Source organism: Oryza glaberrima, chromosome 12, assembly GCF_000147395.1.
Source record: "Oryza glaberrima chromosome 12, OglaRS2, whole genome shotgun sequence".
Classification (NCBI taxonomy): Eukaryota; Viridiplantae; Streptophyta; class Magnoliopsida; order Poales; family Poaceae; genus Oryza; species Oryza glaberrima.
The window spans coordinates 17,560,952-17,575,838 of NC_068337.1; the positions used below are offsets into that span (position 1 = coordinate 17,560,952).

Consider the following 14,887-nt stretch of genomic DNA (forward strand, 5'->3'; position numbering starts at 1 on the left):
CTATAGCTAAAGCTAATTAAGTAGTAGTAGCAGACTTATGGATATGTGATGAGGAGAATGGAGATTGGGAGCAGGTGGGGCCCACACGAGCCAGTTCACCAACCGGGTGACTAGGATGTGATCTGTTGGGCCCACACCTTAGGTGGACCGTACCCCAATAATTGCAGACATTTTATCCTCTTTGTCAGATCTAAACTGCACTCCTTGAGGTGCATTGCACATTTGCAGTAGTAGCAGCAGTAAGGCCAGGCCTAGTTTAGTTTAAAAAACATTACATCGAATCTTTGGGTACATATATGGAGCATTAAACATAGATAAAAACAAAAACTAATTGCACAGTTTGTATGGAAATCTCGAGACGAATCTTTTGAGCCTAATTAGTCCATGATTATCCATAAGTACTATAGTAACCCACATGTGCTAATGACGACTTAATTAGGCTCAAAAGATTAGTCTCGCGGTTTCTAGGTGAGTTATGAAATTAGTTTTTTCATTCGTGTCCGAAAACCTCTTTCGACATCCAGTCAAATATTCGATGTGACACCTAAAAATTTTCTTTTCACGAACTTTTCACGAACTAAACAAGGCCTAAGATGAATCAGTTCATTATTATCTGGAACTCGTCACCATTTCACCAAATGATATTTTCTCTTTTCTTTATATTTACACCTAGTCGGGTCTGCGCCGGCAGCACCGCAATGCAACCGAATAGACTGATATATTTCTAAGACAGAACAATACTCACTCTAACCCAAAATATAAGGAATTTTATGTGGATGTGACACATCCCAGTACAATGAATCTGGACACGTCACAATAAAATGAATATGGACACGTGTCCAGATTCATCGTACTAGAGTGACGTGTCCAGATTCATTGTACTGGGATATGTCACATCCATCCAAAATTCCTTATATTTTAAAACCGAGAAAGCATGTGATATAGCTATACATCATACATCCATACAAAATTTCACTGTCGCGCTTTATGTAATTTAATAATGCGAGCATGAGATTGATGATTTAATTTTATACTAGCAATTGATTATGCTTGCTTTACTGGTTTTAGACGCATTAAGCTGATCAGTGTGTTTTTTTCCGGTAGGTTATGGGACATTAATTTGTGAAGTTAAAAGTTATGTAAAGTTTGTGCTGTTTTTATCCTCACAAACCAAATTAAGGCACGAACTTAACTTTGAAACTGAAAAGTTAATTTCAGTACGGGATTCTGAACGTACTCCCCACATCCCATAATATAAGCATATTTAGCATAGCATAGTGCGAGGTCAACCATTTTAAACTTTAACCATTAATAGCAAGAAAATAAAAAAAAATCAATCATATAAAATTCATGTTATTAGATTTATCATTAATCAAACTACCTAATATGCAACTCTTTTTATTTAAAACATTTTATTTTTATAGATATTGTTGATCAAAGTAGTATCTTAGAGACTGTGTTAAAGTATAAAAAAATACTTATATTCTAGGATGGAGGGAGTAAGTAAAATAGAAAAGAGGTAAATATACCGAAGATTAAAAAAGAGATAGGGTAGGCAGTTAGGCACAATGTCACATCGCCTAATGTCATTATACGCAGACATGCATGCATTATATGATGGAGCTCGTTTGATGCCAGGTAGAAGCATATTCGTGAAAATCGCATGTGGTGGAGCTGATACCGTTAGATGCCAGGTAGGTACTGGTGTCTGAATCAAAAATAGTATTACTCCCTCCGTTTCATAATGTAAGTCATTCTAGCATTGCCTATATTCATATACTCCCTCCGTTTCATATGTCTAGATTCATTAACATCAATACGAATATGGAAAATGCTAGAATGATTTACATTGTGAAACGGAGGAAGTACATGTTAATGAATATAGACATAGACAACATCCATATGAATGTGAGTATTGCTAGAATGACTTACATTATGAAACGGATGAAGTAACATATTAGTACTTTTACGTTTATCACGACTAGTAATATCGTTTTATACCATTGCAAATTATCAGTAATAAAAACGATTTAGACTACTTACTTACGGGTCCTATTACCCCTGGGAAAAAACCTTGTAATTAAATTGTACTATTGTATTATATATATAATTGAGGTGGTAGGATAAATTAAAAGACGAAAACGGTAGACTGATTGCACTACCGATAGAGAAAACTAAAATTGCCTCAACAGATAATATCAATATGTTATAAAGCTAGCACCGAAATCAACATTGATAACCGAGCACGAAAAAATACTACAGAAGTTGCAAATATAATGACGATACCGAGCCACAGTATTTATTAATAAAATTTAGCAAAAGCCTATATCTATAGGACACTGATTACGAACACACTTTTCCGATCCATCGTATTACATTGAATATCCGGGTATAACGACCCTCGGCCGGTTGCCGAGGGTCAGTTGTACCCATACCTATACTAGCTATTATCGTTATGCAGTTACAGCGGGTGTGGCTCTATTTAAGTGAGAGCCTATGGCCAAATTCAACTCTACTACTATCCTAAATTCCTAACACATATTACAAACCGATTATGTAAGCATATCCGACTAAACTCTAACATTCTGCATAGGACTAAGACGAACAATATCACATCCACCCAAAATATTATCACAAAGTTCCACGGAGATTTTAGAGGAAATAAAGGTCTAGAATATAAATAAATATCCAAGTATTCCATCCATCTCAATTAAACTGGACTTAATTAATTTCTTTGCTATGCGCCTGACGATCCGTCGGCCTGTGCTACATCCCCCAGTTCGCATGCCACATGTGCTGACTGCATGAGTCCAGCTATTGCTGCTTGGACTAATGGACTGTACTCCCTCCCTAAAAAAAACTTAATATAGGAGGAGATATGACATCTCCTAATACAACGAATCTGGATAAGAAGATCGTATTTTCTTATAGATTGGGTTTTTTAAGAGCAAGTATAATAGTATGCTGTAAGCCGGCTAAATGCTGAGGTGGAGGAGAGAGGAGAGGAGAGAGAGGAGAAGCGGGCTGTAAACTTACAGACAGCTTGGACACAAGAATCACGAAACTCTGTAAAAGAAACAAATGGGCCATGTATTAATTGTAAAGAACTAATTATTATATGAGTAGGCTGAAAGAAGGCTACAAATAACCTTATAGCCAATAGGTTGGCTGTATTATTAGCCTTGCTCTAAGATGGAGTAAGTGGTATTTATACCATTCATTATCATCACTCATCATCTCGCTCCTGAATATTATACCTAGGGACTCGTGCAGCTAAGCATATGCATGTTTATAGTAGGCCAAACAGGCGGCCTGGCCCAGCACGGCACGGCACACTGATGACACGGCCCGTTAGGCACGGCTCCTATAGCGGGCCGTGCCGTGCCGGCCCACGTGCCAAGGCCTCGGCCCAAGCACAGCCCAAGGAGGTGCTGGGCTGTGCCGGGCTGGCACGGCTACTGTAGTGGACCGTGGGCTGGTAGCCGGCCCACTAGTACATGTGACCCATAAAAATTGAAATTTGAGGGGAAAAAAAAAGAAAAAAGGCAGAAAAAATATAATATAAAGGAAAACATTATAAATATAGGATAAATGTGAGGAAAATTTAGGAAATATATTATAAAATATATGGTACAAATAGGATAAAATGTGGAAAAAAATAAAAAATATGAGAAATATATGGGAAAAATTAGAAAATCGTAGGAAAAATAAATGGCCCGGTGGGCCGTGCCATGCCTGGGCCGTGCCGTGCCGGCACGCTACAGTAAACGTGCCGTGCCGTGCCGGCCCACGGGCTGAGGCGTCGGCCCAAACACGGCACGGGATAACGGGCCGTGCTGGCACGGCCCACAGGCTGGCGTGCCGTGCCGGGCCTGGGCCGGCTACAGTACTGCCGTGCTCGGGCCGGCCCGGATTGGCACGGCCCATTTGGCCAGGTATATGCATGTTCATGATTTCGATTTGAGGCAGGCATGCATGCAGCATTTGTATAATCTCTGGCAAGTACTCTACTCATGGAGAAAAATAAAACAACAAGCCAAAATAACAGAACTACTTGTCAGGGTTCACAATCTCACTCGATACTCGATCAAATTAAATCTGTTCACTAGCGGTATCATTGAATTTCGCAGAATCCGTCGATAGTCTAACAAAACTTGATAATTCGAATGAATTTTGTTAATAATTTTGAATTCGGTTCGATTTTTTAACTTAACTTAAACATCAAATGATTTGTATGTTTAGCCCAGTCCGAAAAGTCGAGATCGGTTTCCGCTGGAATTCTAAAACCCTGCTACTTGCCAACTTGGTGCCAAGTGTCATACATGCATACCCATATCCCTTGGAAATTCAGTGATTTCAGACACGAAGATTTGGATAATTAATTAATGCAGGGATGGGCCTAGCTTCGTCGTTCAGATATACTCCAATTCGGTATGCTTATCTGCACGCGTTTATTTAATAGTTTTCCTATAGTCCTATTGTTTGGCCGTAATCTGTCTTACGTGCTGTTTGCGAGTACACACGAGTTGAAAAATCTGACCATATTTTCTATAGTTTAGTTCGTTTCAATTTCTGTACAGAATTAACTTTCTACAGACACGGGAAACTTAAAGTTATAACTAAATGCAGGGCCAAAGACCAACAGAAAATTTTGCTGAAGTCCTCTGTTTGAAATACTTTGATTTTGTGGGACTTTTGCAAGAAATAATTTAATCCCAGCTAAATTCTTCTAAAACCCTTACGACTCCTTTGGAATATATGGAGGACACTCTTAGGGAAAACCTATAAAAAAAATTAAGTTCGAAATGAGCAATAAATTAACGGAATTGCTACATCACATTCAACGAATTTGTTTTCTGATTCATACTCCAGCAACCCCAGCTCCTCCTTTAGATCCGGTGGACGTATAAGAGTTAAAGGTATAGCCACGTGGATGGAGGAGGGTGGTTGGCTGGCATTGGTAGCAAGGATAAATTGGCGCTTGTGATGATGATGGATCCGGTGACAGGGAGCCGCCGGAGACAAGGAATTAATTAATTAATCACCAAAGTTTTACAGATCCATCAAATGATCAACTAGTTAGGCTGTATGCATGGGTTTGTGCACACACGTAGCTAGATGGGAGATTCCGGGCGATGTGCGTATGTGTAGCTACCAGCACACACACATGTGCCTACCTTAGAATAACTAGAAGAACAAACATGGATGAGTTGCAACGTCGTCGTCAAAACGGTGGTGTCTGGCCGGACGAAGCTAGGAGCGAGACGGCCATGCGTCGCCGTCGCCATTATTATTCAAGTCTTGGAGCTTTGCTAAAGATACATCAATTTTGAGCTACGTGTAGATACATAGCTAAAGTTAAATACATTTTGAAACGGTGGTAGGTACTCACTCCGATCTAAAAAAACAAAATTTATTACTATTATAAAAATTAAAGATGTTTTTACCGGTATTTTGGTATGTCATCCGTGTTTAAGTCAGTTTTTAAGTTCGTTCACTTTTGAAAATACAGATTCGTGTTTGTGTTGGATTTTAAGCTCATTTGCTTTTGGAAATACAAAAGGAGTCATATAAGAAATCTCTTTAAAAAAACTCATGCTAACTTGAGATGAAACACAGACTCTTAATTGCAGCTCATGATTTTCTAAGAGAAATATTCAAGCAAAATTCCACAATTAATTTTACCAAAGCTAAACCATACAACAATAATAAAATTAAAATAGAATTTACCCGTTGGAACGCACGGGCTTTTTTTTTCTAGTATAGTACTAGATGTGACATATCCTAGTACAACGAATCCTGATAGAAGTAAATTTGTTGTAATAGAATATATCAACATATTTCTATATTTGTTTTTTGGATGAAGGGAGTAAGTATATATATTTAGAGGAGCTTAAGAAGCAACAAGTGAGAAGTCAGTTAGCGAGAATATAAAAAAAATAAATTAGGTTTCTTAAGTTCTGTTTTCTAATTTATTATCTGAAATTCTATATAACTATAAATTCTCAAAATCCAGTTGACAATCTAAACTGTTTGGGAGAACTTCTGACAATAAAAAATTATGTAAGAAGTTGTAGGAATGAGAAGCTCTCCAAACACGATGATAGTGACCGGGCGATATATATATGATGATGGGATGTGTTGATGCGAAATTTCACTGTTAACAGAATGTTCGATCGATCTCGATGTACCCTCGCCGTCCAAAGAGACTTAACATAGGAAGAGATTAGTACATTGAATCTGGACAACTTTTGTCCAGATTCGTTGTATTTAGAGAAGTCACATCTTTTTCTTCTAAATTGAGTTTATTTATTTTTATGGAGGGAATACGTACGTGTCTATGTGGCTGGACTAGTGGACTGTACTACGTGTGACGTGTCCACTCTAATCCAATGCCACCCGTGTATATACGCATGTACATATAACGCATCCATGCCTGAATATACTGGATTACTATATTACTATGTAAAATACCAAGCTACTTCCTCCGTCTTAAAATATAGCTATCTACTAGACACGTATGTATATTTTGGGACGGAGAAAGTAGCTGTTACTGACTGGCAGTATACATATGCCACGCATGCGTGCCTCTCGCCTGAAAATTTATATATTATTTTTTCTGCTAGGTTATACTAGTACCGATGGAGATAAAAATAAAGTAATGAGAAGTGGGGACTGGGCCTGCCTTGTTGGAACTCTATTTTCCCTTTCTCTGGAGGTCTAGTGGAAGAGGCGGGTCGGGCAAGTTGAGTACTCAGATTCGGCGCTTGCTTGACATCTCTCTTTGAATCTGAAACCTGACATGACCATTGATTCCGCCTCGAGCACGAAAAATTGAGCGCTTCCTATCACAACCGTTCTTTGTGGCAGAAGTTTTTACCGGTTCTCCAGGAAAGTATTAAAAAATCCATTAGCAGATAATTAATTAATTTTTAATTATTATAAACTTAACACTTGATATATTTGATATTTTAAAGCAACTTTAATTTCATATAGAAAGTTTTCATATGAAATGTATCGTTTAATAATTTAAAAAACGCGTTAAAAAAACCGATGTAAAATCTACATGTTAACCATAGGAAAAGAACAGGGTGATGGACCCAAATTAAGGTCAGGGAATTAAAGAGTAGTACATTCCTGTTCGTGGGCGCGTGGCGCCATATATTATGGGAAAAAGTACACCGAAGGTCCCTCAACTTGTCATCGAGTTACAGAATCATCCCCCAATCGCAAAACCAGATATAGCGCATCCCCAAACTTACAAAACCAGTATAAATTAGGTCCCTCGGTGGTTTTAACTCTGGTTTTGTCCGATGTGGCTGCTGAGTCAGCGTGGGACCCACGTGGACCCCACATGTCAGTATGCCACGTCAACAGGTACCTGTTTCCCCTCCTCTCCCTTAGGTCCCACGCTGACTCAGCTACCACATAGGATAAAACCGGGGTCAAAACCACCGAAGGATCTATTGTGACCGGTTTTGATTAGTTAAGGGACGCCGGATATCTGGTTTTGTAGTTGAGAGACGATTTTGTAACATGATGACAAGTTGAGGGACCTTCGGTGTACTTTTTCCTATATTATGTTCTTTGTTTGGGCAGAACGGGTGTATTGGGCCGGGCCTTTACAAAAGTTGATTTCCCTTCCTCGAGGAAACCTTACCGGGCCGAACCTTGGGCCCACACGACAGATCGTGACAGCCGAGCAACACGGCCCGGAGCCCGTGTCCCCAGTCCCCACCGACCCGCACCTCCCTGGGCCCCACCTGTCATCCACCGTTCCCCATACCCGTCCGTGTTCGTCCCGGTCACTGCCGCGTGGGCCCCACACGCAGCACACTATTTATTCCTACACGCGAATCCGTACACGTATACTTCGACTCGACGGATTCCGATCGCCGCTTCCCGCCTAGGGTTTCGTCGCCGGCGCAGCCGCGCGTGTGCCCCCCGCCGCCGTATGAGCAGTCGCCCCATCGTCGCCAACCTGGACCGTCACCACCACCACCACCGCCCCGATGTCGTCGTCGAGGAAGACCGCGGGCCCCCGCGGCGGCGGCGGCGCGGCCGCCGCAGGGAAGAAGAAGGTGGGTAGTGGGCCGAGCCGGGTGACGCTGGAGAGGCTCTGGGAGGGGATCGCGCGGCGGGCGGAGGAGGAGGAGAAGCGGGCGGAGGAGGAGAGGAGGGCGGAGGAGGAGAGGGCCGCCGCGGAGGAGCGGGCGAGGCGGGAGGAGGAGGAGGGGAAGGCGCGGGCGGAGGAGGAGAGGGAGCGGAGGGAGGAGGAGAGGCGGCGGAGGAGGAAGGAGGAGAAGGTAAGGGAGGCGGCGCGGCGGAGGGAGGAGCAGCGGCGGCGGCTCGGCATCGCCGTCGTCGCGGATGCTTCCGGCGGTGGCGGTGATGGCGATCGTCTCCGGCCTGTGTATGACTCCAGGAAGACTAAATTGCAGGCCAAGCCTCACGGGGATGCCCAATCTGAAGGTGATACGGCAGAATTGCTGAGCTCGAAGCCGCAATTGGAGGAGGAGCAGATCAATGTATTATCTATCGAGGTTGCTGCTGTCGCAGACGCGGTAGAATTGGGAGTGGGAAGGAAAAGTGGATCATCAGAAGAGGATGGCACTATTAGTGATGGTGATGATGATTCTTGGGAGGACAAGAGCTTGGATGGGTTCGACGTCCAATCTGATGGGAATTCTCCCTGTGTTACAAAAGGGGAAACAGAGGAGAAACTTGCTACTTCTGCTTCCCAGGTTGTTAATCCAGTCGATATCGATGTGGCTGGTGAGGTTGAGGAAGATGGCATCCTTGATTCTCAAGATGCGTGTGCAATCAAGGGTGACAGGGTACTCCGTGAACCGATATGTTGCATCCTCGGCCATGTGGATGCTGGTAAGACAAAGCTCCTTGATTGCATCAGGCACACCAATGTTCAGAAAGGGGAGGCCGGAGGCATCACGCAGCAGATTGGTGCTACCTACGTACCTGTTGAATACATCAAGGAGAGGGCCAAACCCCGTGAAGGCGTCGTCATCAAAGTTCCTGGATTGCTTGTGATTGACACCCCTGGCCACGAGTCGTTCAGTAACATGCGCTCGAGGGGAATGAGTTTGTGTGACATTGCTGTGGTGGTTGTTGACATTATGCATGGGCTTGAGAAGCAGACTGTTGAGTCCCTTGCTCTTCTGAAAGACCGCAATGTGAGGTTCATTGTTGTCTTGAACAAGGTAGACCGGCTTTGTGGGTGGAAACATTGTCCAGATGCACCGATAAAGAAGGCACTCGAGAACCAATCTGGTGATGTCAAAAAGGAATTTCAGTGGAGGTTGACTAAGGTACTAGCAATGCCATTACATTCATTGATCCGATATGTTTCAATGCAAATATTTTCTTTGATTTTTTTGACCATTTAATTCGTCTATCTAAACAGGTTGTGACACAACTGAAGGAAAATGGCTTCAACACTGCACTGTACTATGACAATCAAAAGTTTCGGAAAGTGTTTGACATAGTCCCAACCAGTGCCATAAGGTATGCCTGCTATATGCTTTGACTTTTCTTGTTTGTTAGGTTTCATTTCATATGTTATATGCAATTTGAGGTTTACCTTTTCCTAACGTATGCTATTCCATCCTCCAGCGGTGAAGGCATTCCAGACCTTCTACTAATGCTGGTGTTAAGGTCCCAAGCGACAATGATGGAGAAGCTAACCTTTGTCAATACAGTGGAGGTTTGTCCACTATCCATTACTATGTTAATCTCCATTACTCTGTTTAATATCGAGTTTCTTACTAGTTTGGATATGCACCATTTATCAAGTTGTTGAATGTGAGATTGACATGAGTTTGTTTGATCAGTGTACTGTCCTAGAAGTCAATGATGACAAAGATTTAGGAACTACTATTGATGTAGTGCTGATTAATGGTGTGCTGTACAAAGGTGATCAAGTGAATGTTTGCACTAAACAGGTATAATAACTTCTTAAATTTGAGATTTCATACCCCTTGAATTTTTCTGCAATGGTTTGATCTCATAACCTTGTCATTTTTCATCTTCAGGGGCCTGTCGCAACAATTATTAGAGATTTGTTGACCCCTCATCCATTGAAAGAACTGAGAGTTAAGGTGAGTTAATGATCGCACTCTCTTTTGACAGTTTTAGTTTCTGTACATAAGTTCTAAAAGAAAGAAACAACATATGCAAATCTAGCAAATCCCCAGAAGGTAATAAATGTATGCCCATGATAGTGAAACAGTTCATCTCGTTAAAACATGCAGTTTACTTGACAAGAGAGATACTGAATGTTATCATCACTTATGCTGTGTTCTTTCCCACATCTCCAAACTACAACTTCCTCGTTTTCTATTAGCACGCTTCCTAAATTGCTAACCTGTGTGTTCTATGAAAAAAAAACAAATTCTATGAGCTGCCCCATTTTGCGTGCTGGTAATATGCTCCTCCAATATGGAGGTTCAAATGGACCCTTAATTATCATGTGGGGTTTTGAGCAAAAACGGGCCACCTAAGCATGTACAGTATATATGAATTTAATTTTAGTATGTGGCAAGATTATTTGACAGTAATTGTTGGGTGTTCATTTAATGTGTCCACTTCTATTCTGCAGGGCATATATAAGCATCACAAGGAGCTTAAAGCTGCACAGGGGGTAAAGATTGTGGCACGGGTGAGTTTATTTCAGTTGTCATGCCTTTAAAAAAAAGGAAAATCCAATCTCGAACTAATGGTTGCTTAACTTTATCTTTTCAGGGACTGAAATATGCAATTCCAGGCACTTCTCTCATTGTAGTGAAGCCAGGGGACGATCTGGGACAATCTGAAGCCAAAAACCAGAGGAATGAGAATGAAGAGGGAAATGTAATACAAGAAATAAGTAGGCTCAAAACTTGCAAGGAAGGTGTCTATGTGCAAGCTTCTACTTTTGGAATCTTGGAAGCAATTATTGAGCATTTGAACAGCCCTGGTGTGAATGTTCCTGTCAGTGGTTGCAACTTAGGCCCAATCGAGAAGAAAGATGTCATGAAGGCAAGTGCTATGCTGAAGCGGAAAGAAGAGTATGCAGCCATCTTAGCATTTAATGTCAGGGTGATGCCTGAGGCAGATGTCCTTGCATCAGAATCAGGAGTGAAGATTGTTACAGCTGACACAGTGTACAAGCTTGTTGACAGCTTTAATGAACACATTAAAAGATCAAAGGAGTTGAAGAAAATGCAGTGTGCAGTCGATGCAGTGTTCCCATGCACCCTGAAGATTCTGCCAAACCGTGTATACCGTAAGAAGGATCCATTTCTTTGTGATGTTGAAGTCTTGGAAGGTGTTGTCAAGGTACTTCTTTTAGCCTTATTATTTTGAGTGAATTCTGTTAAAATGATAATTATCCTAGATACTGATGCATAGGCATATCGCCACAGTTTGAGTTAGCACAATTAAACTTTACATGTCAGTAGTTTGGTTCATTGGCTTTTAGTCTTGGCCTACTTATCACAGGCAATGACAGTGCAAAAATATGGTACCTTGTTGTTGCATCCAAATTGAGCTTCACAAAGTGTGGCATGCTACACCTTAGAAATAAACTTGATGGAAAATCTTGGCATCTATCCAAACCCATAAAAGCTTACAAATCTGGCGCTACTGTAATAGGTCACATATATTACTGCTCATCATTGATTGTGGTAATTGCATTTCAGGTGGGAACACCAATTTGTGTCTATGTTGGAGGCACAGTCCATGGTCTTGGAAGGATCTCCTCAATGCAAACATCAAATGGCAATCAGATTGATTCAGCAAAGCGAGGAGTAGTAGTATCCGTAAAGGTATGAATAACAAAGATCGTTAGGATAGTTTCAGTTATTAACAACTAAATAGAAAAAGCCTAACATACATTTTCTCCACCAGATAACCGGGGAGAGCCCCAAGGAGAAGACCCGGTTGTATGGACGCCATTTTGATGAGAGCAATGAGCTGATAAGCCAAATCTCAAGGAGATCCATTGATGTACTCAAAGAGTACTATCGAGTAAGATACATAACCACTCTACTATTTTCATTTATCTCGCAGAACCATTACATGTGCATCTAATGTTTGTGAATTCACCTTGCTGCAGGATGAAATGAATGATGAGAATTGGCAGCTTATCCGCAGGCTGAAGAAACTACTCGATATAGCCTGAAGGATGGGAATACTTCTCTCTTCTTCTCGTGTTGGCAATTTAGATCACGTTCATCATTTTCTGTTCTGTGTTGTGTCCAGAAACTCCAGTCATACTTTGTCATCATTTGTCAAACCGTTTTGTTACTTTGTGAATAATGGATGAATCTATAGATGTTTGTAATGGCGAATATTGTCGTTAATGGTGAATGTTGCATCTGTGATATCTTCCTGGAATGAAATCCTTCTATGTTGGACTACGGTGAAATTTCCTTTGATCTAGCCTGTCTTCCTATGTGCTGCTGAAGCCATGAGAAGTGCCACGGCGACGACGAACATCGTCAGCATGCAACCGAGCAACAGGTAAGTCTTCCTCGATGATCTCCGGTACTCGCCAAAGAGGATGACTCCCCAGAATGTACTGACAAGAGGCAGTGCCTGATCACACCATATCATGAACACCATGAGTTTTAGTTGTATTACAGCTGATGAAATGCAGGTAAAATGCAGCAAACATTGCAGAGGTGATATGAACCTAAGGAGAGGATCACCTGGACAGCATCAGCAGCTGCATATCCAGCAGCCTGCCCACCCATGAACTGGAACCCATTGCCGAACCCACAGAGCAGCCCTGCCAGGAGCGCCCAGTGCCTGCCGTTCCAGTCTCCGGCATAAGCTCCGATGGTCGACGGCGGCACGCCAGCCACCGGGCGGTAGAGGAGCCAGGCGTTGAGGCCGATGCCGAGGGCGAAACACGAGACGGAGAAGTAGAAGAAGGCGGTGTAGACCGTCAGGTGGGGGACGCCGTCTCTCAGGGCGCGCCACTGGTCGTTGGTGGCCAGGTTGATCGCCGGCGAGAAGAGGGAGAAGCAGACTCCGGCGAGGAGCACCATTCCCAGGCCTAGCCACCTGCTGGAGCCAAACACCTGAAACCCACAAACTGATATTCAGGTTTCTGAATTTCAGGTCCTATATTACTCCTCTATAAGCTTCCTTCACCAATCTTCAGAGGCAGTGGGTGATGTCACCTTGATGGATCGCCTCTTCTCAACCTGAACGATGAACTCTGCGGTGCCGGTATCGAAATCGCCGTCTTCGCCGTCCTCCATTGCTTCTTGATTTGGCAGCAACTTCACTGAAAAATAAATGGTAGCAAAGTAGCAACTCTGTTAGCTTCTGCATTGCATAATCTCACCCTTTTTCAGGTGGTTAGAAGATAGCACCACCTTGGTCAGCAACATCACTGCTGAGCTCTATGCCTCTACTCCTGCAAACAAACGAATTGTACTTCTTGACATCAAAGGAAGGTCTCTCAAAGAAAATTCAGATTGGTAGTGCTCAAATGCATTTCTGAATCCCGACATGCTTAGCTTCTCCTCCTCATCCTTGGCATTGGAAGAGTGGACAGCAGAGCCGAGGAAGATAGCGACGAGGAAGCATGCTACACCCGGGAAAAGAATTTCTGCCCTATTTATTCGGCCATCGAGGAAGTAGTTCATGGTTGTTCCTTCAATAGATCATGGACATCCGCATCAGCAAAAGTGCAAGTAAATAGTTGCAGATTCACCAAAGATTCAGTTTTTTTGCATGTTTGGGTGTACCTAGAACTACAGCCAGACTTGAGCAGATGATGTTTGTCACAGACAGACCGACAAATGCCCACGCATACTGCGAGATCAAATTTCCGATGCTGAGAGCAATGCCACCAGCCATCGCAAATAGGACTGAAGGCCAGTTATCCTGCATTGATCAATGGCTGCAAATCATGGAATAATTTACTGAAGTTGATTATCCACATAAAAGCTGAACACTCTAACGACAGTGACACGATGCAACCAACATACAGTTGGGACAAGTCTCTCATGCTTGCTTTGCGTCCACAGATACCATCCAAATTCCAAAGTCACACTGTCAACTTGAAGCAATTCTGAATTTCCAGTTATCAAATTCAGCTACTCACTTCCAAATTACTCTCATTAACAGGTACTAACTCACAGCTTCTTATGAAATCATCACTGCATTCTTGATAGCTAAGATATTCTAGTCCTAGATTGCATGACACAAGAACAACCAACTGAACCAAAGAAACTTAAAAAAAGCACTGACCTGAGTGAGCTGAGTGAAGAAGCTTGGCATGCCAGGGCTGGTCCCTCCAAGCTGCCCAAATGCGATGGCAATCACAGCAGCAGCAAGGAGATTTGTGACAGAGTAGTCCAGGTATGTGTGCTGAGGCAGCCGGCCTCTACGCTCCAGGAGAGTCAGGAGAGCAGGCCAGGTGCCCAGGAAGAGGAGGGAGGCCACCATCAAGGCGACGGCGCTGCCCCGGTCCTCGACGACGAACATGTCGACGCTGGGAAGCAGACTGGAGAGGATTTCAGGCTAGATTTTTCATCTCAAGTCTCAAACTCTCAATTGGACAAATTTGCTTCATAGTGTCATCATGTACTCATGTTCATGTGAACACTGTTTTGGCCTGAAATAAGTGAAGAGGAAATCGAGGGGTGTGTTGATGGGGTATTGCAACAACTTGTGACTGAATAAAGAAAGGACAGGGGTTCTTGAGATCTGGTTTACAAGTCAGAGCTGCCCTTATTTTTCTGCCCTTCATGCAATGATGCAAATATAAAATGAACTAGTTGAGGACAGGTGTTCCTTCTCAGTAGTAGGTCTACTTGTTTGCAAGGATGGATAGATTAATTAGCTACATAATTAACGTTGGGTTCAGTTCTCT

General features: G+C 42.6%; 2 protein-coding genes across 3 annotated transcripts; one reads left to right on the forward strand and one right to left on the reverse strand.

Moving 5' to 3' along the window:
* The first annotated feature begins 7,886 nt into the window (after window positions 1–7,886).
* On the forward strand, window positions 7,887–12,398 carry LOC127757858 (eukaryotic translation initiation factor 5B-like). Its single transcript, XM_052283438.1, has 10 exons — window positions 7,887–9,326; window positions 9,422–9,522; window positions 9,631–9,721; window positions 9,849–9,959; window positions 10,050–10,115; window positions 10,616–10,675; window positions 10,759–11,334; window positions 11,697–11,822; window positions 11,905–12,024; window positions 12,113–12,398. The coding sequence occupies exons 1-10, from the start codon at window positions 8,013–8,015 to the stop codon at window positions 12,176–12,178; spliced, it is 2,631 nt and encodes an 876-aa protein (XP_052139398.1). The 5' UTR covers window positions 7,887–8,012; the 3' UTR covers window positions 12,179–12,398.
* A 27-nt stretch (window positions 12,399–12,425) lies between these two features.
* LOC127757859 (ureide permease 2-like) lies at window positions 12,426–14,673 on the reverse strand. Of its 2 annotated transcripts, none has more exons than XM_052283440.1 (7): window positions 14,263–14,673; window positions 13,758–13,896; window positions 13,519–13,663; window positions 13,383–13,423; window positions 13,185–13,291; window positions 12,708–13,082; window positions 12,426–12,594 (listed from the first exon to the last, which is right to left on the reverse strand). In XM_052283440.1, exons 1-7 carry the CDS (start codon window positions 14,497–14,499, stop codon window positions 12,436–12,438), a joined length of 1,203 nt encoding a protein of 400 aa, XP_052139400.1. In that variant the 5' UTR covers window positions 14,500–14,673; the 3' UTR covers window positions 12,426–12,435. The 2 variants fall into 2 exon arrangements, with proteins under 2 accessions (XP_052139400.1, XP_052139401.1); XM_052283441.1 differs by having other exon boundaries at window positions 13,758–13,912; window positions 14,263–14,359.
* Window positions 14,674–14,887: the final 214 nt, after the last annotated feature.